At 25.7% G+C, this 25,868-nt stretch overlaps 7 protein-coding genes across 7 annotated transcripts; 5 read left to right on the plus strand and 2 right to left on the minus strand.

The window, feature by feature from the left end:
• The first annotated feature begins 4,912 nt into the window (after positions 1 to 4,912).
• OCT59_020361 (uncharacterized protein) lies at positions 4,913 to 6,781 on the plus strand. The gene is made up of 2 exons (XM_025313542.2): positions 4,913 to 5,764; positions 5,861 to 6,781. The coding sequence occupies exons 1-2, from the start codon at positions 5,158 to 5,160 to the stop codon at positions 6,172 to 6,174; spliced, it is 921 nt and encodes a 306-aa protein (XP_025187136.1). The 5' UTR covers positions 4,913 to 5,157; the 3' UTR covers positions 6,175 to 6,781.
• A 471-nt stretch (positions 6,782 to 7,252) lies between these two features.
• OCT59_020362 (uncharacterized protein) lies at positions 7,253 to 8,826 on the minus strand. Its single transcript, XM_025324275.2, has 2 exons — positions 8,542 to 8,826; positions 7,253 to 8,436 (listed from the first exon to the last, which is right to left on the minus strand). Exons 1-2 carry the CDS (start codon positions 8,651 to 8,653, stop codon positions 7,571 to 7,573), a joined length of 978 nt encoding a protein of 325 aa, XP_025187137.2. The 5' UTR covers positions 8,654 to 8,826; the 3' UTR covers positions 7,253 to 7,570.
• A 5,092-nt stretch (positions 8,827 to 13,918) lies between these two features.
• On the minus strand, positions 13,919 to 15,220 carry OCT59_020363 (uncharacterized protein). Its single transcript, XM_025313543.2, has one exon. The coding sequence runs from the start codon at positions 15,045 to 15,047 to the stop codon at positions 14,196 to 14,198; it is 852 nt and encodes a 283-aa protein (XP_025187138.1). The 5' UTR covers positions 15,048 to 15,220; the 3' UTR covers positions 13,919 to 14,195.
• A 1,398-nt stretch (positions 15,221 to 16,618) lies between these two features.
• OCT59_020364 (uncharacterized protein) lies at positions 16,619 to 17,176 on the plus strand (the record flags this gene model as incomplete). Its single annotated transcript, XM_025310025.1, has 1 exon — positions 16,619 to 17,176. The coding sequence occupies one exon, from the start codon at positions 16,619 to 16,621 to the stop codon at positions 17,174 to 17,176; it is 558 nt and encodes a 185-aa protein (XP_025187139.1).
• Positions 17,177 to 19,031: 1,855 nt separating this feature from the next.
• Positions 19,032 to 20,689, plus strand: OCT59_020365 (uncharacterized protein). Its single transcript, XM_066149135.1, has 2 exons — positions 19,032 to 19,324; positions 19,404 to 20,689. Exons 1-2 carry the CDS (start codon positions 19,068 to 19,070, stop codon positions 20,551 to 20,553), a joined length of 1,407 nt encoding a protein of 468 aa, XP_065990080.1. The 5' UTR covers positions 19,032 to 19,067; the 3' UTR covers positions 20,554 to 20,689.
• A 34-nt stretch (positions 20,690 to 20,723) lies between these two features.
• Positions 20,724 to 22,414, plus strand: OCT59_020366 (uncharacterized protein). Its single transcript, XM_066149136.1, has 2 exons — positions 20,724 to 21,033; positions 21,102 to 22,414. Exons 1-2 carry the CDS (start codon positions 20,777 to 20,779, stop codon positions 22,279 to 22,281), a joined length of 1,437 nt encoding a protein of 478 aa, XP_065990081.1. The 5' UTR covers positions 20,724 to 20,776; the 3' UTR covers positions 22,282 to 22,414.
• Positions 22,415 to 23,194: 780 nt separating this feature from the next.
• OCT59_020367 (uncharacterized protein) lies at positions 23,195 to 24,693 on the plus strand (the record flags this gene model as incomplete). Its single annotated transcript, XM_066149137.1, has 2 exons — positions 23,195 to 23,451; positions 23,520 to 24,693. The coding sequence occupies 2 exons, from the start codon at positions 23,195 to 23,197 to the stop codon at positions 24,691 to 24,693; spliced, it is 1,431 nt and encodes a 476-aa protein (XP_065990082.1).
• Between the last annotated feature and the right edge of the window lie 1,175 nt (positions 24,694 to 25,868).

Here is a 25,868-nt window from a genome sequence, read left to right on the forward strand (position 1 = left end):
AACCATTTTAACGAATCCCTATTTTGCCGACAAGCCAAGGAATATTTTCAATGATATAAATTTTTTTGTTTCTAAATTCTAACTGTTCTATCTGAAAAAAAAATAGAGAAAGGATTACAAATTGGTGCTATATAATCTTGAATGCATTTTGTAATCAGTTCTTTTACTTGAAAATTAAGGCGCAGTAAAGGAGTGAGGCGCAGTTAATAAATTTTCGGCAAGTCGGGTAATTTACATGGAATCGCATACTTTGAGGAGTCGTCCAGAGAATTTTATAATGCCCTAGACATTATCCGCCAACTGTCTCGTCCCACCCTATTTGAAAGAAAAATTTTCAATTATTTAATTTATGCATAAAAAGTCATAATTTTACCTAGAGATTTGAAAATTACTGCCATTTAATTCGTCATGACAGGATTTGGGCTATATATGACAAGTTCTATAATCACCTATCTCTCTTTGAGAACTACATGAGCAGATGGCAATTTACTATTAAATTTATTCGCATAGTAAATATTGATCACCTTCTGGATATAATGATAAACGAAACCAATTTTAATAATAGATCTCCAACAAATAAACAAAATAATATTATTATCAGAAAGAATCAAAAGTGACTGGTCAAAATCATCCTAGAGTTTATAATGTTGATTTCGGAAATTTTGACCAGTTATATACATTGTACAGTAATTAAATTGATCGTAATTATGGATATGGAGCTTCCTTAACGTACGCCGTGTACAACCTTAATCTGCATTCTGGGCGGAATTATGACATTAATGGAATATTGGCTCTGTGATCTCCGCATGATCTTAAATCCGCTCACAAATTACATTAATAGTAGCGCACATTATTTGTATATAGCACACATCTGTAAGAATCTTCACATAATCAAAAATTATCATGTATGCTACTCTGAACGACATCAGAAAATTATTTAATGTGACATATAAGACATATAATGCGTGGGAATAAGTAAAAAAAATATGACAAAAGACAAGTCGGTCACGTGATGGCATTTTATATCGCGATAAATCGGATATCATGTTCGATATATCTGGCCCTCAACCAATGGTTGGGCCACCCTATCTCTTCATCGAAAGGGTGAGGTCCCGGCGCTGGGATGAATATCGATTTTCCATCTTCATAGAATCCTCTTTGTCTTTTTTTGTACATACGATTGTTTTTGGGATGGATCCCGATAAACCACTCTTTTAAGAAATAAAATAAATAAATAAATATAACTGGCCCTTTACCTTTCTGGTGTGGGCTGTAGTGTTTCGTGTCGTGTATTATAGCTTCCCTTTCCACCAGAGAATTCTTTTTGTACTACTTCTCGAACTACTAATATAACTTCCTGTAGTCGTTACTGTTAACGTATTTTTCTGTGAAATAAAAATAAAAGTACCTTGCCCCTCCTCGCTCTTAATTAGTCCGGTCGAACCTATTGACTCAAAAATAACAGGCATGATGATTCCTTTTTGGGATTAGGTAGTAGTAAATATAGCTTAGATTATATTTTTCTAAGTAGTATTAATAAATTGATCTATATTTTTTTACGCCTCTGTACTTGTCTGTCTACATACTAAAAACAGCTTTACGCAAAACTTTATTAAATACATGCTAAAAATAAAAATAATAATAAAAACAAAATATTCGACATATCAATGTATCGAAGTTAGAATCCAGTATATCAAAATTTACAAAGAAAAAAAAAAGCTATTTTTATACTTTAATTGAGGGGTTAAAAATTAAAAATAAAATAAAAATTCTATATGATATTTACATAGAAGAATTTTGGTTTAAAATCTTAATTCCAGTCGATATGATTAATTTTGATCAAAATCAAGTTTTTCTATATAAATTAATATAAAGTTAATATAAATTAATACCATTTTTTTTGGAATCAAATCCGATTTATAAAATATCACAAATTTTTACTGTATATCACGATATGACAGATTTGGTTTCAGAAGAAAAAATTCGAAATAACACCCTTATCGAAGGTCCAGTTTATCATTGTACAGCCCAAATTTGGACCAAAACAAACCTCTTAGTAGGTATTTCAAAACTCGACCAAAAATTGTTAATATTCGCGCGTTTTTATATGTTCCCTCAAATTTTGTTCATAATATAATTTTTTTTTTTACAATATAATAAAAATAATATAAAACTTGATCGAAAATATTATATACATGCTATATACAGTCAGAACACCGATTTTGACTCTACGATTTTTTTTCTCAACCCAAATCCACGTATAATTAATTTTACTACTATATAGTATATACCGATTTTATTATAAATTTCGTGATATACAGTAGCTATACCGACTTTAAGCTGTAAACCAGTTATATTATATTATTCGCAATAAGCCGATACCGATTTTTGATACCCATGAAATAACAAGTATTTTATTCTATATGCCGATTTTTCATCGATCTTCACCAAAGAGAGTAAAGATAACAAGATGCAAGTTAAATATCAAGACAAATTTTTCGCCCCTTTTATTATCTCTTTATTATCGTTATGTCTACAAATAAGTGTGTTACTTTATCTGTAGCTCATGTTTTATAAATATAATGCGTCTATTATAAAAAAAAAAATTGATAAACCGAATTATAAAAAATTTACATATTAAGTTCGGTATAACAAGAATATTTGATTTACCGAACTTTCGGTATAACGACTTAAATCACCCGAAAGGAGGAAGGTTCGTTATATCGAGAAATGTGAACTTTTTTTTCTATCGGAATAAAAAAATGGAAAATTTGGTAAATTTGGTTCGAATGTCTAATCTAGTCATTAATTTTAATAGAAAAATATCTTTTTTTTTTTTTTTTTTGAAAATAAATGTCGCAATAATAATAATAAAGTAGTAATAAGTAAGGAAAGTAAATCAAAGAATCCAATAAAATTGTGGTACAAAATATTTTTTTTTTTGATGATTCTGCAATCAATGCAATCAATTTTACGAAAATATTTTTCTTTCAAAACAAATCAAGTTTTACTATCAGAGTACAAGATAAAAACAATATAATTTATGTACAAGATAATATGAGGACTTTTTTGTGTAATTGTAACGTATTCTTTGTGGCTTTGAAAATCATAAATGAAGAATTACGAATAGATGCTCCCCCAATTTAACTTTGTTGTTTCACTACAGAAATTAAAAGCTTTCATTTTTTTTATATTTCCATATTTTGGTTAAATTTGATTAAGATTATCTGATTTATTAGAACGAAAACAAAAGCTTTTGAGAATAAAAAAAAAATAAAAAAAGCTGCTGTTGCTGCTGATATTATTTATTAATGTTTCATTCTAGAATGAACGGCAATGGTTTATTAGTTTATATAGATTTCCACACAGCATAATTGACAACTTGCTTTTTTAGAATATAACATTTATTACATAATCAAAAACGTTTCAAGATTAATATATATAATAAATAAAAATAGAAATTATTAACACATTTTAGGATATAACGTAAATTATAATCACAATATAAAAAGAGATTATTATTATTATTATTATTTGACATGCAAATTTTATTTTTTATACATGAAACCCCTAAATAAAGAAGAAAAAAAAAATAATATTTTAACAACCCGTAAAAATTAAAATATTATATGTTGTATTTCGGATATTTGATTAGTCGGTTTGTGTTTAAAAAAAAAAAAAATTGACATTTTATAAAAACATTAAAATTTAATTTTACCTGAATAAGATTAATATTATTCATTTGCGGCATATATTTGCAGCATTAGGCAACGGATATGTTATGCATATATGCGATGTAAAATGAAAAAGCCGATTTTCAGGTATTTTACATTTTTTACGTCAGATATTACGTTACCACAATTCAAAAATTTCCGAGAGTTAGTAAATGATGAGCCCGAACATTTTTTTTTTTTTTTTTTCAAACAGTAACAAGTTCAAACAGATATAATATAGATCGAAACTTTTGTTTCACAGCAAGGGCCTTTTAAAATTATTATCGAAACAAACATGTTATAATACATTTGATTTTAATATAATGTTATGTTACATCACATATTACCGCAGTCCGGTTAATGTATTAGTAAAAAACAGGGATCTTTATTCTTCCTAAATAGATGCATTTAAGTAATTCACGCGGTAAGACCAACCGAAATAGATAAAAGTTTATGTTTTCTTACACAGTTTTAAGATTAATTTGGCAAAAAAAAGAGTAAAATGGCGTATAAAAGAGTAAATGGCGTATAAAAAAAAGAAATGTATTATCTTTCATTGGGGTAATTTTTTTTTTCTCTCTCTCTTTTGATCTAAGACTAATACAAAACGGAAAATTTTATTTTTATATTGCGTTGGTACATAAATTGTAAATTTTTGATTTCCCAAGTAAGTGGTCCACGATTTCCCAATCTCTTCCCGGAACTGGTATAATCATTATGCATTAATAATTTTGGACATATTTTAGGTGACACGAGAACGATAAATAATGCGAAAATGGATCATGTATATAAAAGTTATAGCAAATCTGGGGCCCTTAAATATAATAAGGAACAAATAGGAATATAAAAAAATTATGAATTGGATACAATATTATTAAATTATTGAATCATTATAATATCTTGTATGACAGAAGAATCAAACCATGTTTCGAAGCACAAATGAAAATTATTAATATTAATGTCTTCTAGGTATATGGAAACAATGAATTTACAAATTAGATTCATTATTTGAGGTACATAAAAATAAATAAATTATTCAAAAATTTATCTTATTACACATCAAAAAAAGGCATCGGTTTTATCTTTTTTTTTTTTGTATCAGTTTTTTTTTTAAAGTTTGTTACGTAAGATTTTATTTTTAGTAAAAAAAATGTATATATATAAAACCATTAAAAGGAAAAAAACTTTTTTCTTTCTTTATACTCAAACTTGCAAAAATAGTTTGGTTGCATTTTGGGGCTTTATTTATTTATTAATTAGCATATTTTGTATACAATACATTTCTTTTTGTCTTTTACGGCAAATTTTACATTCCTTAAAAATCTTTTTTTATACCATTTTTATATTGTATTTTATTTATCTTTTTACATTCTTTTATAATTTTTTATTAACCTTGTTCTAATTTGAAGAACAAATTACATTCTTTTATTATTTTTTATAAATAATGGGTAACACACCATCTTATCAATTTAAACTTAATAGAACTAAATGTCCAATTAGTTACGGTCGTAATAGTAACGATTCATTTAAATTTATTAACGGTAGAAAATTTTTAAAGGATTCCGATAAATATATTCTACCAAGCGATGAGAAGGAACTTGATAGGTTACATGTACAACATGATTTACAAATACAAATATGGAATTCTCATTTTTCTTCTCCAGTTGAATCAATCTTGAAATCAGGAGGAGCAGAAGTTCTTGATGTCGGTTGTGGATCAGGAAATTGGTTATTAGAGATGGCAACGAATTACCCTTCATCTAATTTTACAGGAATTGATATTTTACCTTTATATCCTTTGGATACTCATCCTTTGAACGTAATATTTGAATCAGTTGACGTTTCAGCAGGTTTACCGTTTCCTGACAATCACTTTGATTTTATTCATCTTAAATGTTTGCTTAGTACAATGTCAGAAAAATATTGTAATATGAAAACATTATATAATGAATTAATAAGAGTATTGAAACATGGTGGTTGGATTGAAATAATGGAACATGATAATGAAATAATTAATCCTAGTCCAACTATGAAATTTTTCTGCAGTTCATGTGAGTTATAATTTTTTCAATTATTTTAATTATTTTAATTATTTTTCCCCCTTTTCCCTCTTTTCCCCTTTTCTGATAAAAATTATAAATTATTAGATCAAGCGTTATTACGTCAACGTGGAATCAATGTGTATCTATGCCGTGAGATCCCTAAAATTCTCGACAGACATGGATTTATCAATATTCATAATGAAGAGAAGATAACATATCATGGGGAAAAAAATGGAACTATTTGTGAATTGAGTATTAAAAATATCATCTCAATTTTTTCAACATTAAAAAGTTCAATTTTAGAATTCACGAGCATAAATTCAGAAAAATTTGATAACTTATTACAAGATCTTATCAAAGAAGTAACCGAATGTGATAGTGGATTTAAAACGCAAAGATTTTTTGCGCAGAAACCTTAATGAATTACATCCTTTAAAAAAAAAACAAAAATTTTTAAAAAACACAACATTCCTTTCTTCCTCCCCTCCTCCTAACTTTATTAACATTTAACTACAACAAACCTTTTTTTATCCAATTTCATTCGAATTGCATTATTTACAATATATCTCGCCTCTCCTTTATTTTTTCTTTCAGTTATAATATGAACAGCTTTTCTTGTAATATAATTAAGGATTACACGGAGAGTTTTATGTATATTATTTTTTCAATTTATTATTGGTAAAAAAAAAAAATGATGGTACGTGAAACGGGTCACGTAAACTGTTATATATTTTCAATTCAATAATAATAATTATTTTATTTTTAATTAACATTTTTTTTAATGGGTGTCATTTTTTAATCTAACACTTTGTATATTCAAAATTTTTTTTTAACATCAAAAAAAAAAATCATAATCATTCATTTTTTTTTCATTTGTGAATAATTTTTTTTATCATCTCAATCATATTTTTTTTTTTGTTTTGTTTATACATACATAATACAATATTATACATATTTTCCACTTTTTCCCACTTTTTCCCATCGCTCAAAACAAATAAATTCAGTTTACTTCATTGAAATTTTCCTTTTTAAAAAACGTATATTTTTAAAAAAGGAATCGCCCAGGTCTTATTATTATTATTATTATGTAATAAGTATTAAACAAATGATAATAATAATAAAAAAAAAACGATGAATGAAATAAAATTTTTAATTAAAGTGGTGATTTATTGATGCATTATATTTGTACTTCTTTTTTTTTAAACAAAAAAATTTTTTTGGTACCATTGATGCTCGTTCGTAAACTCGTGATACGTAACAACTCGACGTCATTTAAATAACAGATGTTTAATAATTAAGTTTACGTTTAGCAAGCAGACTTATGTAACAAACGTAAAATTGTTTTCTTATTAAATAAATAATAATAATTAAAAATATTTAACTGGTTTTGTTTTAATCTCAGAATTTCAAATAATAATTAATGATTATAAAGCATCTAAAACTCATTAGGAAATCATAGAATTTTCCAACGAAATTTGTAAAGGATAAAAATTAAATAGGAAATCAAAGAATTTTCATGTGAAAAAATATTTTATTTGTTAAAAAACTATAAAATCATATATATATATAAATTATTTTAATTACAAAAAAAAGGTTCAACCCATTTTATTTTATATAATAAAGAAAATCTACACGACTATACTTTATAGTCCATATCCAGACTATACTTTATAGTCCATATCACGACTATACTTAATAGTCCTATACTTTATAGTCCTTAATCACGACTATATTTTATAGTCCTTATCATGACTCTAATGTAGGATGGAATAAATATTTTTTGAAATTAATGTCAATATATACTCTATATATATATTAATTAATGTTCTTATGCTCGCTTTCATATTGTTTAATTTCTTTCTTACAATTACTATCATCATGAATATGAAAACCAAAATAACCTCTGTCTTGATCACAAATCCTTCCTTCTCTGGCGGCAAGATAAGTTAGTAAAGTTTGATCTTGACGATGATTTGCCCTACTACTTCCAGGAGGTGCGATACAATCTTTTTCTAAAGCACATTCGTACCAAGAATCAATCAATGATTGAGTACGTTTAGTGTCAAATGCTATACTTGCACCATTACAATTTGGTAAATTATCATATTTTGTATGATCATCATTAAAGTAATCATAAATTCCTGGATGAGTCCAATTTATCATTAAACCGGGTGATGAAGGTGAAACGAATCCATTACTTTCATCTAAAAATTTATTAACATTTCGAAAAAATTTTTCTTGAACTTTGGTTCCACTATCCAACCAAATTATAACACCAGGATATTTTTGTGATATTTCGTAAATCATTCCAGGTTTCCAAGCGTATTCCCCTCTTGCAATACTTATATTCCAGAATGATGGATATTTTGACCAATCAAATAATTCCACTTTTGTTAAATATCCTTTATTTTGTAAATCACTTAGCTCTTCATTTTGTTTGTTTGACAATCCTAGATCATATACAATTATTCTTGTCTTAGTTTGGGACTCTTTTATTGTCTCATGGATAGTGTAAAGAAAACTTTTTAAGGGACAAAAATGATTTTTGCTCGCTCCTGTTATAATTGTAGGTAAAATATCATTAGTTAAATGTTCATCTGTTTCTTCATCCTCTAAACCCTCGTATTTATCATCCTTAATGTCATTCGTATAATTTCCTTTCAATTTTTCATACTCATAATCTAAGATAAATAATATATATATATTTTTTTTTTCAAAGAAAGAAAGAAAAATTAGTAAAATTCACTTATACATTTAAAAAGAATAAAAAAAAAATAATACGCTACCTTTAAAAAGTTCCGAATCAGGATATACATGTAAGTATATTCTTGTCATTAATAAAGTTACTATGAATACTATTACTAGAACCAGAATTTTTTTTCTAATCGAATTCGACATATTTTGTTAGTAAATAATATGTATGTGTATGTAACTTAATATTTGTTTTTCTTTATATTGAAAATTATTACTAAAAAAAAGAGCTAATTCTTTGGGGGGGGAGGGAAAAAAGGAAGGAAAAGGGTCAGCGATAAGAAGAAGAAGAAGAAAAAAAAACAATATTATGCAAATAAAGTTTTAAACTTTTTTTAAACCATAAAAACTTTTTTTTTTTTTTTCGTTCCAAATTAGATTATTTTAAGAGAAAGAAATTTCCTTATGTTCGGGTAATACAATATATTTTTGGCTTAATAATGACAAATTAATAAAACAAATTATTTTTAGAAATATAAAAAAAAAGATACCCTTTTTTTTTACCTAATCTGAATTTTTTGGGGGATTACCACATTTACCACAGTAAATTCCTAAATAAAAAAAACTCCGATTTAAAAAAATAAATATTTGGTACTAACAATTTATCACGACATGATTACTTGCAGATATAATAGGTATAATTAAAATAAAAAGTGATAAAAATGGAATGTTCCAAAAAAGATTATGTTATATACCGGCAATTCACTATTTGGATTATTATTATTTTTTTTTTCATTCTATGATAATACTATTTACATTAAATCAATCATTTTTTTTTATTGTTTGGTCGTACAAATAGTAGTTCTCTCCATTTTCACTCTTTGACATTAATTATTATTATTATTATTTTCTTGTGTAATTCAAAAATTGCCGTATTTGTTTTTTTTAAAAAAAAAGTTTTTGTTTAAATGAAATTTTTTACATTTTGTTATTTATTTTACGTTACTAACGATGTAAATAAAAAAAAATTAACTCTAACATACATATACCAAAAATTTTATTACTATTGAACGAAAACTTCTAGTACCAAACGATCGTCTAACTTTTTTTACTTTTTTCCGAATGATTGATTTCATTAACGTGAAACCATAAACAAACAAAGAAAAATTATATTTACAAAATATATTATTTAGATAATCATTAAAAAATGATTTTTGTCAATAGTTAACATACAATGATTTAAATATTACCCGGTGATACATATTTTCGGATAATAGATTATGATGGTAATAGTTCTATTGGTTCTCATATAAAAATTATAAAGAAATGTAACGATTATAATCAGTAATGGTTCCGATCTTTATCACTTTTCACTCTTACGTCACATCTTGTCATACTCCTCATTGAACTTTTATTAGGAGAATTGTTTATGTAACAAAGTTTTCGCGATTAAAAATAATATATATTACAAAGTATGAAGTTTCTATAATGGAAATACTAACAAGTAAATATAATATATATATATATTCGTACTGTTAAGTGTTAGCAAGCAAGACTTCGAGAGTGTCAAAGAAAAATAATAAATTGGCAAACAAGAAAATCTCCGTAAGCGCATGCTTTACGATACTTATCATACATCATATGATATTTGCCAAGCGTTTGCCAAGAATTAATTTTATTACCTTTATTTGATAATTAATTAATTAATTATAACTAGTTAAGATTTACAGTATCGCAAGTAACATAAATCAAAAAATGGCTTTTTCTTTCTTCCTTAAAAGACCAGCTGAAACCTTTCAATTTGTTTATCAAAGAAGTGAAAAAAGGTTAGTTAATTTTTGATAGATTTGCAGGACACTTTTATAATTCCGCTTTTATCTTACAAAGCTTTAATTATGTCACAAAAATTCTTGTATATCACTTCTTCACGTGATATATTATGACGCGAAAATAAATTAAATGGTTAATACCTACAGAATTTCCTACATTATAAATAAATCCTACCTTGTATAATTGATTCCAATATCAGTATAATAGAAAATAGACAAGAATGAAATGAAATGATTTACGTGGGTATCGGGACTTTTTCGCCAAAGTCCATTTCACCGAACCCATTTCGACGAAGCTATTTCGCCGAAGCAATTTCGCCGAAGGGAATTCGTTGAATTGCCATTACAAACATTTTACCAAACGACTATTTTGTCGAAGGAACATTTCGTCGAAGCCATTTATACCATCAATTTTTTTTTTCGTGTTTATAAATTGAAAGCAACGTAATTATGCTATAAATGAATGGAAATCGACGAAGGAATTTTTTTGTTTTTCCTTTTTCTTTTATACAAGATAAACGAATTATTTTACATTAGATTATTTGTGATTCGCGGAATTTATTAGATCGAAAAATAGTAAAAGGAAATATAATTTTTTCCCACATCATCTGTCATTCCAAGGAACCCCATATGGAAAATTTATTTTAAGTTTAAATAAAAATAACAAAATCATAATATTCCAAAACATAAAATAGTTTAAAGAGAATTTGTTCTTTGACCATTTTTTATTTTCTTTGTATCGAATTGTTAATGCACTTTCGGCGAAATATCCTTCGACAAAATTGACGATTCGGAAAAAGAACTCGACGAAATGTCCATTCGGCGAAATGTCCATGGTTTTGGTGAAACGTACTGTAACCATAATCGTGTACGCATTATCTAACGTGTTTTGTACTTCTGAACTAAATTTAAGTTTAATGTTTAACACTGCATAAAATATCCCCTTTTTAACGTACCCACTTTAAAAAATCCGGGTACACAGTTAATTTGGTAGAATTAAGCCGGTTTAGGATAAATTTGTCCAAAATTCATAAAAAGTAACCCATCACATATCCAATATAACATCTTCATTAATCATAGAGATCCCCTTCATATTCATTATCATAATTATGATCAGTCATTTTCATATTTTTCATATGATTCGCTACCATATATATCATTATTATGTCGAAAGTCAACTTGCAAGACTAATACAAGATCGACAACAAATCCAAAATCCTGACAAGTCCTTGTCGGTATAATGATTTGTCGGGATTTTGATTTGTCGGATTTTGACTTGTCAAGATTTTGTTGTCGGTCTTGTGTCAGTCATTCAAATGATTTTCGAGATTTCGTACCAAAACCCATTATATCACCATCTTCCGTCAGTCCAGGAGTAGTTGCGCCTTAATTTTGGCCATAAGTATTATCTCAATTTTTAAACCTGGTTTTTTATAAAAGACAGTATATTTTATGCTATTTAGAAATAATCATTAGCATATTATAAATTTATAATAAATTAATTAATTGGATTTATTGATCTAATAATATATGTAAATATCAGTTATTAATAAAGTTTTTTATATTTTATATTCAATTATCTTATTATCGGTTAGTAATCATGAAGATTTAATATACAATTGTTATTTGGTCGGTTATCTCATATTACTATATACTAGCATAATAATAAAATTATTGAATAATGGCGGGAATTTATTGTAAAAATTACATGAACGGTCCCGTCAAACCGATAGTAATAATATTTTTTTTATTTTTTTTTTTTTACGGCAAAGAGACTTCAAATTGAAGCAGCACGTTGTTTATTAAACTTTATTAAATTCTATATACTAATTATAAATAAGATAATAATATTATTGGATGATAAACCAAATAATAGACTACGCGCCCTATTAAATATAAGGCAATATATATAAAAAAATTTACTAAATTATCTTATTTATCGATTATCATATAATATATATCAGGACTTTACCATTCCGCGGGCTGTAGTGGCCTTTGAGTGAGACCTCGTACCTAATATGGTGGTATGGAAGGGTACTAGATGGTCGGTGTTACTTGACGAAACCTTTTAACTCTGGCCAAATTGTAATTTTTGGCCAAACTAAGAACAAGATAGATTTAATATAAAAAAAAATTTTATTTGTTATGTTATATCTTGCCGTGATGTTTACCATAAAGTAACTAAGAAATAACTGCAATCCTATCCCTATAAAAAAAATTCTGGAAAAAAACTCCGATAAATGAATATTTTTCTAGTTTTCATTGTTTTCATTCCGAACAAACTCAGATACGTGATCATTTTTCTGAGAAAATTTTTATAGAGTATTCGTAATGTTAATTCTTATCTGATAAGGTCTTTACTGACATCAAATTCTAACGGAAGGCAAAAGCTATCATTAAATTTAAGTCCAAATAACGTCAACAAAAGTACAATATAATTTACTGCGCATCAAAAATCCGATTGGAAAAAAAACAAGATTATTAATAAAATGTATATAACGGATTATATAACGTATTAAACGATAAGAACGCTTTCAGTTATTATGTATGACATGTAATTATATGTTACATATGCATGGGCTACGAAAAAAAATTTTTTTCTGTTTCAGAAAATAAAATTAGGTTAGGATTAGGGTTAGTACTAAGATTAGTATCCAATAATCCTAACTCTAACCTAATACTCACATAATATTAACTCTAACCTTAATCTTAACTCTAACCTCTTAACTCTAGCCTAATCCTAACCCTAAGCAACTCCTTAAATTACGCAAAAAATCCAATGCGAACTTAGCATTAGTATTGAACTTATTTTTTGTGTATCAATATTTTTTGCCTAATTTTACGACCCTTCACTTTCATACTGCACAACGAAATATTAGAAAGCTATAATAAACGGATTTCTTGGTTTTATCCAATGTATACACCGATGGATTTTTTTGTCCACCGGTATAAAAAAAAAAGTATAAAATCCATCGGTGTATGCCAGTATGCATCACACACATAGAAATCTAACTTCATATACACCGATGCTCCCTCCCCTTTGAGGGTTTTCCAACTTCTGAGGCATTGGTGAATATTTATTTTTCATTTTTCCGATCATTTCACTATATTTTCCCATGTTTCTTTTCCATTTCTTCGCAATATAAACCATCAACTATTCATTGATACATCGAATATACAGTAAATATTTATTACTTATTTACAGTACAAATCTATGTTAGCCAGAACCAATAATGGTTGGATGTTATACATTAGTTTTGTTTTTGGGGATAATAGATATAGTATATAGTAACTATATAAGATAAAGCATTGTGAAGAAAAAAAGAAGAAAGTAATCCTTAAAAGGGATTTGTCAATAAAAAAATCAAAAATAGTAAATAATATGATAAAGAGTTAGGGGTGAAATTCAAACAAGGAAGAAGTTACGATGATCATTGTCAGGAACTCACCGAATAAAATGATATATATATATTTTTTTTTACCCTTTTTTTTTAAAAAAAAAGGGTAAAAAAAAACTGAAGAGAATCCTGTAAAAACAAAAAAAACATAAACTAAATTCTTTTGACATGTGAAAAATTCATTCCAAAAGTGAAAATTTTATTGATCTTATTATATTTTTATTTATTTACTTATTAAAAAATATCAAATTATAATAAATATCTAAAAATATTTCGTTAGTTTATTTTAATTGGCAAGCAATTCAATCAAAATAATAACAATATTATTATTATTATTATTATTATTACTACTTTAAAAAAGTTATTTACACAAATATTACTTTTTTACAATTTCAATCAAAGAAGAGAAAACTTATATATCCTTATTGTACAACAAAAACATATGCTATATAAATTTTTCTATAAATAATAAATAAAAAATTTTCATTATAAAAATAAAATATAAATTGTCTATAATATATTTTACAATTCATTATTACTATTATCAAATGGCAAGAAATCTTCGGTTAATAAATCCTGCTGATTATCATGTTTACATAAATCAAAAATGAATTCAACAGGTATTCCAGTTAAAAAGAAACAACCATTTGCTTTATCATACATTTGATCGAATAATAAAGGAAATTTTGGTTTAATAAAAGTCCATTTAAATAAATTTAAATTCGAATTTAAAAATTCAGGATCAATTTTATATTGTTCATCATTAAATTCTTTGCATTTTAAATATTGTTGTTGTTGAATTTCTATTAATGATAATATTCTTGATTGTTCTTTAATATAATATTGAATTTGTTGATTTAATTGTTGATTATTAATATTTTGAATATAAGTTGTTGTTTTAATATTAAATGCATTATCCTTAATGTTATTGTTATTATTATATTGTTCGTAAGATAATAATTCATTTGAGGTCGTAATAGAAATTTGTTTTTGAACCAAAGGATTATTATATAAATGTGAGGATAAATCATTAGAATGTTCGTAATCTTGTTCCATTTTTACTAATGATATTTCTAAAGGACTGGTAGGTAAAGAAGGATTAGAATTTAAAGTAGGATAAGAAGTAGTTGGAGTAAGGATTGGAGATAAAGATGATGATGAACAAGAAGAAAATGAAGTATCACAAGATAAAGAAGATTCATAAGAAGCATATAAAAAGGGGGAAGTAGGAGGAGTCGAAATTTGATTTTGGGAACATAAATTGTGATTATCGAGAAGTGTAGCTTGAATTAATCCAAAATCCTTATTATTTTGAGTTTGGACCATACGAGAGTTGAAGTCATTAGGAAAATTTGAATCATATTCATTAGTCATTTTTTTTTTGTTTTATAAAAAAAAAAGAAGAAAAGGAACTTTTTTTAAAAGAATACTTTTGTATATATATATATGTATATAATGTATTATACATACATACATATATATCTATATATATATAATTTTTTTTTTAATGTATAAATAAATAAACAATAAATAATTATTATATTATTAAAAAAAAAAAAAACGACAAAATAAAATTTCTAGAGCTATGAAAGAAAGTAATCATTACTACATATGATCATTTTAGAAAACAATGCATGTATTATTATTTATCTTTATTTAGACGTAATAAACAAAAAAAAAATTTTTTTGCATGGTTTAAAAAAAGCTTTCGTAGTACATTTTGTTCTAAAAATGTTTAGCATCATATTTCCCCTTTCTTTGGCTTTTTGTTTGTGTATTTTCTCTCCTTATTCACTATTGGAAATACTACGCCAAATAATGGAGTTAAGTAAATCCTTGCAGAATGTGAAAAAGTATTTTTGAAACATTATATTGTGAAAGGTTGATATAATTATTTTAGGATTTAAATGGATATTATTTGAATATTTATTTGAAACATATTATTTATAAATTTCAGCCGTTAATCCGTAAGTCATACCTGTTTTTCATCATTTATGCATTAATGTAAATTATAATAAATTTGGTGTTATGTGTGAAAATAATATTCATTTGTCCATTCAAAATGTCAAAATATCCTTTTGTAGATTATATATATCAATCATATATGGTATGAATGTATATTGGAAATTTCTAATTAACTTTAACCCATGAAATTAAATTAAATCCATACTAATCAAAACTTGATGATATTCAATGTTCATTATATGTATTATATGTGTATTCTATATATGCACACAATATTTTTCCTCGGAATTTAAATGTTGAACTTTTTTATCATTTTAACAATATTTATTATAAATTGTAATAATATTTGTCGATAAAGAAAGCGTGTATGAATTTGATTGGTTATCATTAACTTCATTAACTTTAATGACCGAGTGTAATACGAAATGTTTTGTTTATACTAAATTTGTAAAAATTGACATTTTTGTACAATGTTAAATTCATTACTGCGGATTCTTATTACGTTGAGGTTAAAAATGTAGATCTAGATGAGAGTTTTTGGAAACAATTAACAATTATTGTAAGTTTTGTAAAATGACAAAATGTGATCAAAAAAGGAATACAGGTTGATATTGATAAAAAAAATTTTCCGAAATTCATATTAACAAAATTGATCTTACACGTTAAATAATTAAAAAAAATAAGGTAACACGAAAATTGTCTTTTACTTTAAAAAATTAAAACTGTCTTTTCAATATATAAAATATATAATAAAAAAAAACAAAGAGATACCAAAAATGTCATTATTGTTATTACGAAACAAATCTAATCCCCGAATTCGAATTTTCATTCGGCTATTCAAAAAATTAGTAATCATTTAATCATTGAAATTTTTTGATATAAATATGGTTACAAATCAAAAGAAATGTATCTAAAAAAATAAAAATCATATCATACTCTAATATTTTTCTTGAATTTTTCTTTTTGAAAAAAAAAGAAAGATGGAAAATACCTTTATTACCATGTTACCTGATTATAAATCATCCACGAAAAGAAATTGTAGAAACTATCTTCACGAAGAAATCAATCAATCGGAATTTCTTCAAGTCATTAAGAATCCACCATGTGAATTATATTTAGAAGTTGATAATTTATTATCTTCCCCATCCGAATTAACAAAGCATAAATTTAAACCGCCACGAAGTCAAAATTCGTACATTTTATATCGACGTAATGAGTCAAAACGACGAAATCAGTTAGGATTACCAAATGATCTTAAAAGAGCATCCAAAGAAATTAGTGAAATGTGGCGCAACGAGCCTCCAAGAATTAAAAATTTTTTTCGAATCTTGGCAGCTGAAGGAGACAGGAGACATCGTTTAAAATTTCCCGATTATAAATTCGATCCGATAAGAAAAAACAGCAGTTTTAAAGTCAAATATAATCATGGAAATTTTGAAGTTAATAATAAAAGAAAATATCAAAAAAACGCGTTGATTAATCAATCTCAATCGAATATTGTATTTGTAAACGAAATCATCAAGCATAATGACTTGTGAATTAATTTATTTTAAAACGTAAAATAATAAATCATATAATTATATTACATGTTATTTATATCGAAACTATTTTTTCAGAAACCCGTAAGTCATAGAGAAAATGTTATATTGCTAGGAATTGACTGAGATTTAGAACAAATTATTACAATCACTATAATCATTACTGTATATCATTTACTATATTAAATAAATAAATAAATAAATTTTAATAATTTTAATACAAATATCAATGAAGGATATTTTTAGTATTTTAATAAAGTCATAGGATAAAAGTACCTCAGGTGCACTGCACTTATGATTATCCAGGGTCCTAGTTATTGTCAGTATTTGCCGCGCAAAATGTGACTGTTTCGTACTGTACAATAGAAAATGGCGTTTTAACGTAAATTTCCAAAATAAATAGTAAGAATAAGTGATAACAACCTTAACTAAACTCCGTAACAAACATTGTTTACAGTTTTTGTCATTCATATTTATTTAGTCTTGTCCCCCATTTTTAGTTTAATATATCATCTCTTTGATATTATTTGCTCCGGCTGCCTTATTTTATATTTTAGATCTTTTCCCCCAATTTCAATTGTGTTCCAGATTACTAATATTTGTTCGGAATTCGGATTTGGATGAAACGTTTCATATTTTAAATTTTTTGATAATAAGTTCGCCCGAAACACCAAACGCCAAACTTAGATTATAAAAGAAAAACTTTGATTACGAAAGAAAGTCTAGAGATGGATGGTAGTAGAAAATGTTGTACAATATACATGAAACATATTTTCCAAAAAAGGATATAATGATGAGGCCCAAAATAGTTTTCTAATACGTATAAAATATTAAAGGTTTAAAGTATAACAATTACAAACCAAAGAATTGTTTTAACGTTAGAAATGACAAACGTACCGAAACATGTTTAAGATTTCGGATTTTTCCGTCTCAATTATTCAATAGGGTTGAAATTACCCTTTTCATAATTTCCAGAGTAACATAAATAAAACAATCTTCATCAAATCTAATCTCTCCTTATCTTTTTTTTTCTTCGATTTTTTTACCTGTTCATTTTTGAAACTGGTTTGAAACCGTAAGTAAAATATTTTAATAGTATTTTTCTAATTTAATAAATAAAATTTCATTTATTACAATATAAAGATCGACTACTTATTTATTAGGGTATTGCTAAAGCTCACCAGTGGTGATGGTCACCAATACCAGCATTATGATGTACTTTTGGCCAGAATTAAAAATCTAATAAAATACTGGCCGGCATTACATCATAAATTCACCACTGGTGACCGGCACCGCCGGTGATATTTAGTAATACCATATTTATTATTATTCAGATTAATATGAATAGCAAAATTTAATAGAATTATCTATTGAACGGTTGACTAATTGACTAATTCAAATTACTGTAAATATAACTAATATTTCGTGGATCCCGTGATGGATTTATAGCTAGTAATGCACTATAATAGTCGTCAAAGTAAAAGATAGTAATGAAAGTCTTGAAGGATATAATCCAATTATTGCATGGAAAGTTGGTAAATATATATAATTCCACTAAAGATAGTTTTCGAGAATAATAATAAAATTGGAAATCCTATTGTTTAAATCGTGTGATTGATTAAAAACACGATTTGGTAATGGTGACCTTTATTTATTAAGTAACAACATATATAATAATAGCGTTTAGAGTAAAAATTCCTATGCTAAATTGATTAGAAAAACCGAAAATGAATTTTTTGCGGAAAATTTAGGATTTGTGATATTCCAGATAAATTACTAAAATAAACTGGAGTCACGTTATCAATGATTTTAACCTTTTATATATAAAGTTTGATCATTCACACCATTTACACATGAATTCTTTTTTCTCATTTCTTTTAATAGAATAAAAATGAATAATAATAGTCTTTTGCCAAAATTATCTCAAAATTTACTCGAAATTTTAAATGAAGAAGAATATTATGATATTACAATTGAAGTTGGTAATGACCCTTACGTAAAAACATATCGTGCGCATATGGTCATTTTATATTATCGTTCTCCTTATTTGAAAAGAATTTTATCAACTCATAAAAAGAAAAATGATGGAACTTTAGAACATATTAAATTACCAGAAATTTTACCGGAAATTTTTCAAATAATTTTAAGGTAAATTTATGTTGTAAATTTAAATATTAATTAATTTTTATTTTTTATAAACATTTTTTTTTATTATTATTATTTTTAGGTATATTTATGGTGGGAGACTTCCTTTGGAAGAATATGATATCTCAGATATCATTAAAATCTTGGATGCTGCTAATAAACTTAGTCTTCAGGAATTAATCAACTATTTACAATTTTATTTGATTGAAAAAAAAGCAAAATGGATCGAACAAAATTTTGTTCTGATATATCAATCAAGTTTTGAAAATAATTCTTTCTTAGAACTTCAAAAATATTGTAAAAATTTAATTTCCAGAGAACCTGATAAAATATTTAAATCACTAAATTTCTCCTCAATTCCAGAAAAACTTTTGGTTTCAATAATTCAAAGTGATAATCTTCAAATGAGTGAAGTTCAAGTTTGGGAACATGTTCTTAAATGGGGATTTGCTCAAAATCCAGAACTTCCCTCTGATGTCAACAATTATTCAGATGATGATTTTAATATTTTAAAGAATACTTTAAAACAATGTATTCCATTTATTAAATTTTACAATTTAACTTCTAAAGAATTTATAGATAAAGTATTACCTTATGAACAAATTCTGCCAAAAGATTTATATAAGGGTTTAATGAAATCCTTTTTAAGCCTTTTGGATCCTAATAGCAAACTGAAGAAACCTCATGTGACCAAAGAAATTAATTTAAGAATTACTGATTCAAAAATTATTACATATCAACACGCTGAATTGATCTTGAAATGGATCGGTAAATTAGAAATTACTGACGAGCTAACTTCATCATATGAATTAAGATTATTATTTCGTGGATCTCGTGATGGACTTGCACCTGATAAATTTCATAAAATTTGTGATGGTCATTCTTGTACTATAACAGTTGTTAAAGTAATAGATAGTAATGAAATTCTTGGAGGATATAATCCGATTGCATGGAAATCTGATTATAGTTATAGTGCCACTAAAGATAGTTTTATTTTCTCTTTTGAGAATAGTAACCATGTTTTAAGTCGTGTGATTAATGAAAGATATGCTATATATAACAACCTTTTTGGTGGACCATCATTTGGCGGTGGTGACCTTGATTTATTGAGATTTACTTCAAGATCTGGTAATAGTATTAGCAAGAAAATTTTTTATGATAAACCGATTAGAAAAACCACAAATAAATTTTTCGTAGAAGAATTTGAAGTATTTCAAATTATTAAAATTTAGGTTATATTGGTTATATTCTAACAATTTATTTATTTATTTATTAAAAAAAAAATTATTACGTCATTAATTTTTTTTACGATCTCCTGATATAATTACTAAATAAATTCGAGTCACGTTATCCATACTTTTTGTATATAAAATTTGTCCATTCACTATTTACTTCACTATTTAAGATAAATTTCTTTCTTCTCCCAAATTGTAAAAAATTTCTATTACTAAATAAATGGATGATAATAGTCTTTTGCCAAAATTATCTCAAAATTTACTCGAAATATTAAATGATGAAGAATATTATGATGTTACAATTGAAGTTGGTAATGACCCTTACGTAAAAACATTTCGTGCACATATGGTCGTTTTATATTATCGTTCCCCTTATCTGAAAAGAATTTTGTCAACCAATAAAAAGAAAAATGACGAAATTTTGGTACATATTAAATTACCAGAAATTTTACCAGAAATTTTTGAAATAATTTTAAGGTAAATTAAATTAAAATTTTTAATAATTATAATATATATAATATGTTTTACAACTCTTTTTTTTTTAGGTACATTTATGGAGGAAAAGTCTCTCTGGAAGAATTTGATATTTCAGCTATCATTAAAATCCTAGATGCTGCTAGTAAACTTAGTCTTCAGGAATTAATTAATTATTTACAATCTTATTTAATTAAAATAAAAGCGAATTGGATTGAACAAAATTTTAATATGGTATATCAAGCAAGTTTTGAAAATAATTCTTTCTTAGAACTTCAGAAATATTGTACAAAATTAATTTCTGATGAACCAGATAAAATATTTCAATCATTAAATTTCTCTTCAATTCCAGAAAAACTTTTGGCTTTAATAATTCAAAATGATAATCTTCAAATGAGTGAAGTTCAAATTTGGGAACACGTTCTTAAATGGGGATTTGCTCAAAATCCAGAGCTTTCCTCTGATCCTACAAGTTTTTCAGTGGAGGATTTTAATACTTTAAAAAATACTTTACAACAACTTATTCCATTTATTAGATTTTATAATTTAACTTCAAAAGAATTTTCAGATAAAGTATTTCCTTATATGAAAATTTTACCTGAAGATTTATGTTTAGACTTACTAAAAACCTTTTTGAATCTTTCCGATCCTAATAGCAAGCCAAGTGATAAGTCAAAACCTCGTATAAACAAAAAAATTAATTTAAGAAATATTGATATTGATTCAACAATTATTACACACGAACATGCTGAATTAATCTCAAAATGGATTGAGAAATTAGAAATTACTGATCAATTAACTTCTTCATTTGAATTCAAATTATTATTTCGCGGATCTCGTGATGGATTCACACCTAAAAAATTTCATGAATTTTGTGATGGACAATCTCACACTATAACAGTTGCTAAAGTAAGAGACAGTAATGAAATTCTTGGAGGATATAATCCAGTTGCATGGAAATCTGCTGATTATAGCTATAATACCACTAAAGATAGTTTTATTTTTTCCTTTGAGAGTAATAATAGAATAAACAATTACATTTTAAGTCATGTGATTAAGGGAGAATCTGCTATATACAATGACAGTAAATTTGGTCCATCATTTGGCGGTGGTGATCTTTATTTATTGAATTCTTCTACGAAATCTGGTAATAGCATTTGTGTAAAATACTCTTACGATAAATCGATTAGAAAAACCGCAAATTCATTTTCTATAGAAGAACTTGAAGTGTTTCAAATTATTAAAAATTAAGCACCAACAGATAGAATATCAATTTATTCGCAAGAATCTTGCGTATATTTATTACGTTATCTATTATAAAAAGGGTAAAAAAGCTTTTTATTTCGATATTCTAAATAAATTGTGGCTTTAAATTTTTTTTTTTTTATCAAATTATAAGTTCTGATTATTATTAAATAAGTAAATATGGATAATTTTTTTGCCAAAATTATCTCGAAATTTCTCGAAACTCTAAATGATGAAGAATACTCACGTGAAAATATTTCGTGTTATCTTATATTATCGTTCTCCTCATTCTCATTTGAAAAGAATTTTATCACTAATAAAAAGAAAAATGATGAATTTTGGCACATATTAAATTACCAGAAATTTTACCAAATAATTTAATGTAAATTAAGCTTTATAACAGTTGTTAAACTAATAGATAGTAATGAAATAGTAATGAAATTTTTGGAAGGATATAATCCGATTGCATGGGAAATCTGATTATAGCTATAGTGCCACTAAAGATAGTTTTATTTTCTCTTTTTGAAAATAGTAACTTTGTTTAAGTCGCGCGATTAATGAAAGATATGCTATATATAATAACCTTTTTGGTTTACTTCAAGATCTGGTAATAGCATTAGCAAGAAAAATTTTTATTAGAAAAACCACAAATAAATTTTTCGTAGAAGAATTTGAAGTATTTCAAATTATTAAAACTTAGGTTATATTCTAACAGTTAACGCCTCGTTTGCAGGTATAATTTATTAAAAAAAGATTTATTACGTCATTAATTTTTTTTACGATCTCCTGATATAATTACTAAATAAATTCGAGTCACGTTATCTATACTTTTTGTATATAAAATTTGTCCCATTCACTCACTATTTAAGATAAATTTCTTTCTATTTACCAAATTGTAAAAATTCCTATTACTAAATAAATGGATGATAATAGTCTTTTGCCAAAATTATCTCAAAATTTACTCGAAATATTAAATGATGATGAATATTATGATGCTACAATTGAAGTTGGTAATGACCCTTACGTAAAAACATATCGTGCGCATATGGTCGTTTTATATTATCGTTCCTCTTATCTGAAAAGAATATTGTCAACCAATAAAAAGAAAAATGACGAAATTTTGGTACATATTAAATTACCAGAAATTTTACCAGAAATTTTTGAAATAATTTTAAGGTAAATTAAATTAAAATTTTTTATAATTATAATATATATATTATGATTTTACAACTCTTTTTTTTTAGGTACATTTATGGAGGAAGAGTGTCTTTGGAAGAATATGATATTTCAGCTATCATTAAAATCCTAGATGCTGCTAGTAAACTTAGTCTTCAGGAATTAATTAATTATTTACAATCTTATTTAATTAAAATAAAAGCGAATTGGATTGAACAAAATTTTAATATGGTATATCAAGCAAGTTTTGAAAATAATTCTTTCTTAGAACTTCAGAAATATTGTACAAAATTGATTTCTGATGAACCAGATAAAATATTTCAATCATTAAATTTCTCTTCAATTCCAGAAAAACTTTTGGCCTCAATAATTCAAAATGATAATCTTCAAATGAGTGAAGTTCAAGTTTGGGAACACGTTCTTAAATGGGGAATTGCTCAAAATCCAGAACTTTCCTCTGATCCTACAAGTTTTTCAGTGGAGGATTTTAATACTTTAAAAAATACTTTACAACAACTTATTCCATTTATTAGATTTTATAATTTAACTTCAAAAGAATTTTCCGATAAAGTATTACCTTATATGAAAATTTTACCTGATGATTTATGTATGGACTTATTAAAAACCTTTTTGAATCTTTTGGATCCTAATAGCAAGCCAAGTGATAAGTCAAAACCTCGTATAAACAAAAAAATTAATTTAAGAAATATTGATATTAATTCAACAATTATTACACACGAACATGCTGAATTAATCTCAAAATGGATTGAGAAATTAGAAATTACTGATCAATTAACTTCTTCATTTAAATTCAAATTATTATTTCGCGGATCTCGTGATGGATTCACACCTAAAAAATTTCATGAATTTTGTGATGAACAATCTCGTACTATAACAGTTGCTAAAGTAAGAGACAGTAATGAAATTCTTGGAGGATATAATCCAGTTGCATGGAAATCTGCTGCTATTCATAGATCTAGTACCACTAAAGATAGTTTTATTTTCTCTTTTGAGAGTAATAATAGAATAAACAATTATATTTTAAGTCATGTAATTAATGGAGAATCTGCTATATATAATAACAGTGTTTGTGGACCATTATTTGGCTGTGGTGATCTTTATTTATTGACGAAACCCGGTGATAGCGTTTGTAAAAAAGGCTCTTACGACAAATCGATTAGAAAAACCGAAAATCGATTTTTTATAGAAGAACTTGAAGTATTTCAAATTATTAAAACTTAAGCACCAACAGATAGAATATCAATTTATTCGCAAGAATCTTGCGTATATTTATTACGATATCTATTGTAAAAAGCGATATTCTAAATAAATTTGTAATTTTAAATTTTTTTTATCAAATTATAAAGTTCTGATTATTATTAAATAAGTAAATATGGATAATTTTTTTGCCAAAATTATCTCGAAATTTCTCGAAACTTTAAATGATGAAGAATATTATGATATTACGATTGAAGTTGGTAATGATCCTCACGTGAAAATATTTCGTGTTATCTTATATTATCGTTCTCCTCGTTCTCATTTGAAAAGAATTTTATCACTAATAGAAAGAAAAATGATGAAATTTTGAGTAAATTTTGGCACATTAAATTACTAAATTAAAAAATATAAATATATTTATTAGTTTTTTTTTACAACCCATTTATTTTTAAGTACATTATGGAGGAAGCCTTTCTTTTGAAGAATATGATATCCCAGATATCATAAAAATCTTGGATACTGTTAATAAATTTTGTCTTCAAGAATTAGTCAACTCTTTACATTTTTATTTGATCGAAAAAAAAAAGCAAATTGGATTGAACAAAATTTATTCTGATATATCAAGCAAGTTTGAAAATAATACTTTCTTGAAACTTCAAAAATATTGCACAAATTTAATTTCTGATGAGCCAGATAAAATATTCAAATTATTAAATTTTCCTCAATTTCTGAAAAGCTTTTGTCTTCACTTATTCAAAATATAATCTTCAAATGAGTGAATTTCAAGATGACTTGTTCGTTGTAAACTTTACAAGAACAGTTTTTGCAATAATATCCTCAATTTGGTAGATAGTATCTGTTGATTTAACCTCTAAAGCAATGGTTTTGATTCTGTTAACGTTAAGAACTTCAATAAATAATTGCACTTTGTCTCATAAAAGAGTATTAGAACACAAATGTTATAGAATTACAAAGAGTCTCAAATTAATTTATAGGATAATGCGTTCTTAAAATCTGACTTTTATTTGTAACATCGTAATCATTTCATCTGCAATGCGAATTAAATGAATATACAAAATTATCATAATATTGTACTAAATGAAATATACCAGAAAAATATCATCAAATTTGATAGACTCTTTATTACGAAAGAAAATAAAAAAAATACTTTTAGAACGTTTATTTTAGGTATGGTATAT

Source organism: Rhizophagus irregularis, chromosome 3 (genome assembly GCF_026210795.1).
Source record: "Rhizophagus irregularis chromosome 3, complete sequence".
NCBI classification, from domain to species: Eukaryota; Fungi; Glomeromycota; class Glomeromycetes; order Glomerales; family Glomeraceae; genus Rhizophagus; species Rhizophagus irregularis.

What these genes read in the sequence shown, in the direction of transcription:
- OCT59_020361 (XM_025313542.2), top strand. Translation starts at nt 5,158, where the DNA reads ATGGGTAACACACCATCTTATCAATTTAAACTTAATAGAACTAAATGT. An exon ending in GAAATTTTTCTGCAGTTCAT is followed by an intron (nt 5,765 to 5,860) that starts GTGAGTTATAAT and finishes ATAAATTATTAG; the next exon opens with ATCAAGCGTTATTACGTCAA.
- OCT59_020362 (XM_025324275.2), bottom strand. Translation starts at nt 8,653, where the DNA reads ATGTCGAATTCGATTAGAAAAAAAATTCTGGTTCTAGTAATAGTATTC. An exon ending in TGATTCGGAACTTTTTAAAG is followed by an intron (nt 8,437 to 8,541) that starts GTAGCGTATTAT and finishes TATTTATCTTAG; the next exon opens with ATTATGAGTATGAAAAATTG.
- OCT59_020363 (XM_025313543.2), bottom strand. Translation starts at nt 15,047, where the DNA reads ATGACTAATGAATATGATTCAAATTTTCCTAATGACTTCAACTCTCGT.
- OCT59_020365 (XM_066149135.1), top strand. Translation starts at nt 19,068, where the DNA reads ATGAATAATAATAGTCTTTTGCCAAAATTATCTCAAAATTTACTCGAA. An exon ending in ATTTTTCAAATAATTTTAAG is followed by an intron (nt 19,325 to 19,403) that starts GTAAATTTATGT and finishes TATTATTTTTAG; the next exon opens with GTATATTTATGGTGGGAGAC.
- OCT59_020366 (XM_066149136.1), top strand. Translation starts at nt 20,777, where the DNA reads ATGGATGATAATAGTCTTTTGCCAAAATTATCTCAAAATTTACTCGAA. An exon ending in ATTTTTGAAATAATTTTAAG is followed by an intron (nt 21,034 to 21,101) that starts GTAAATTAAATT and finishes TTTTTTTTTTAG; the next exon opens with GTACATTTATGGAGGAAAAG.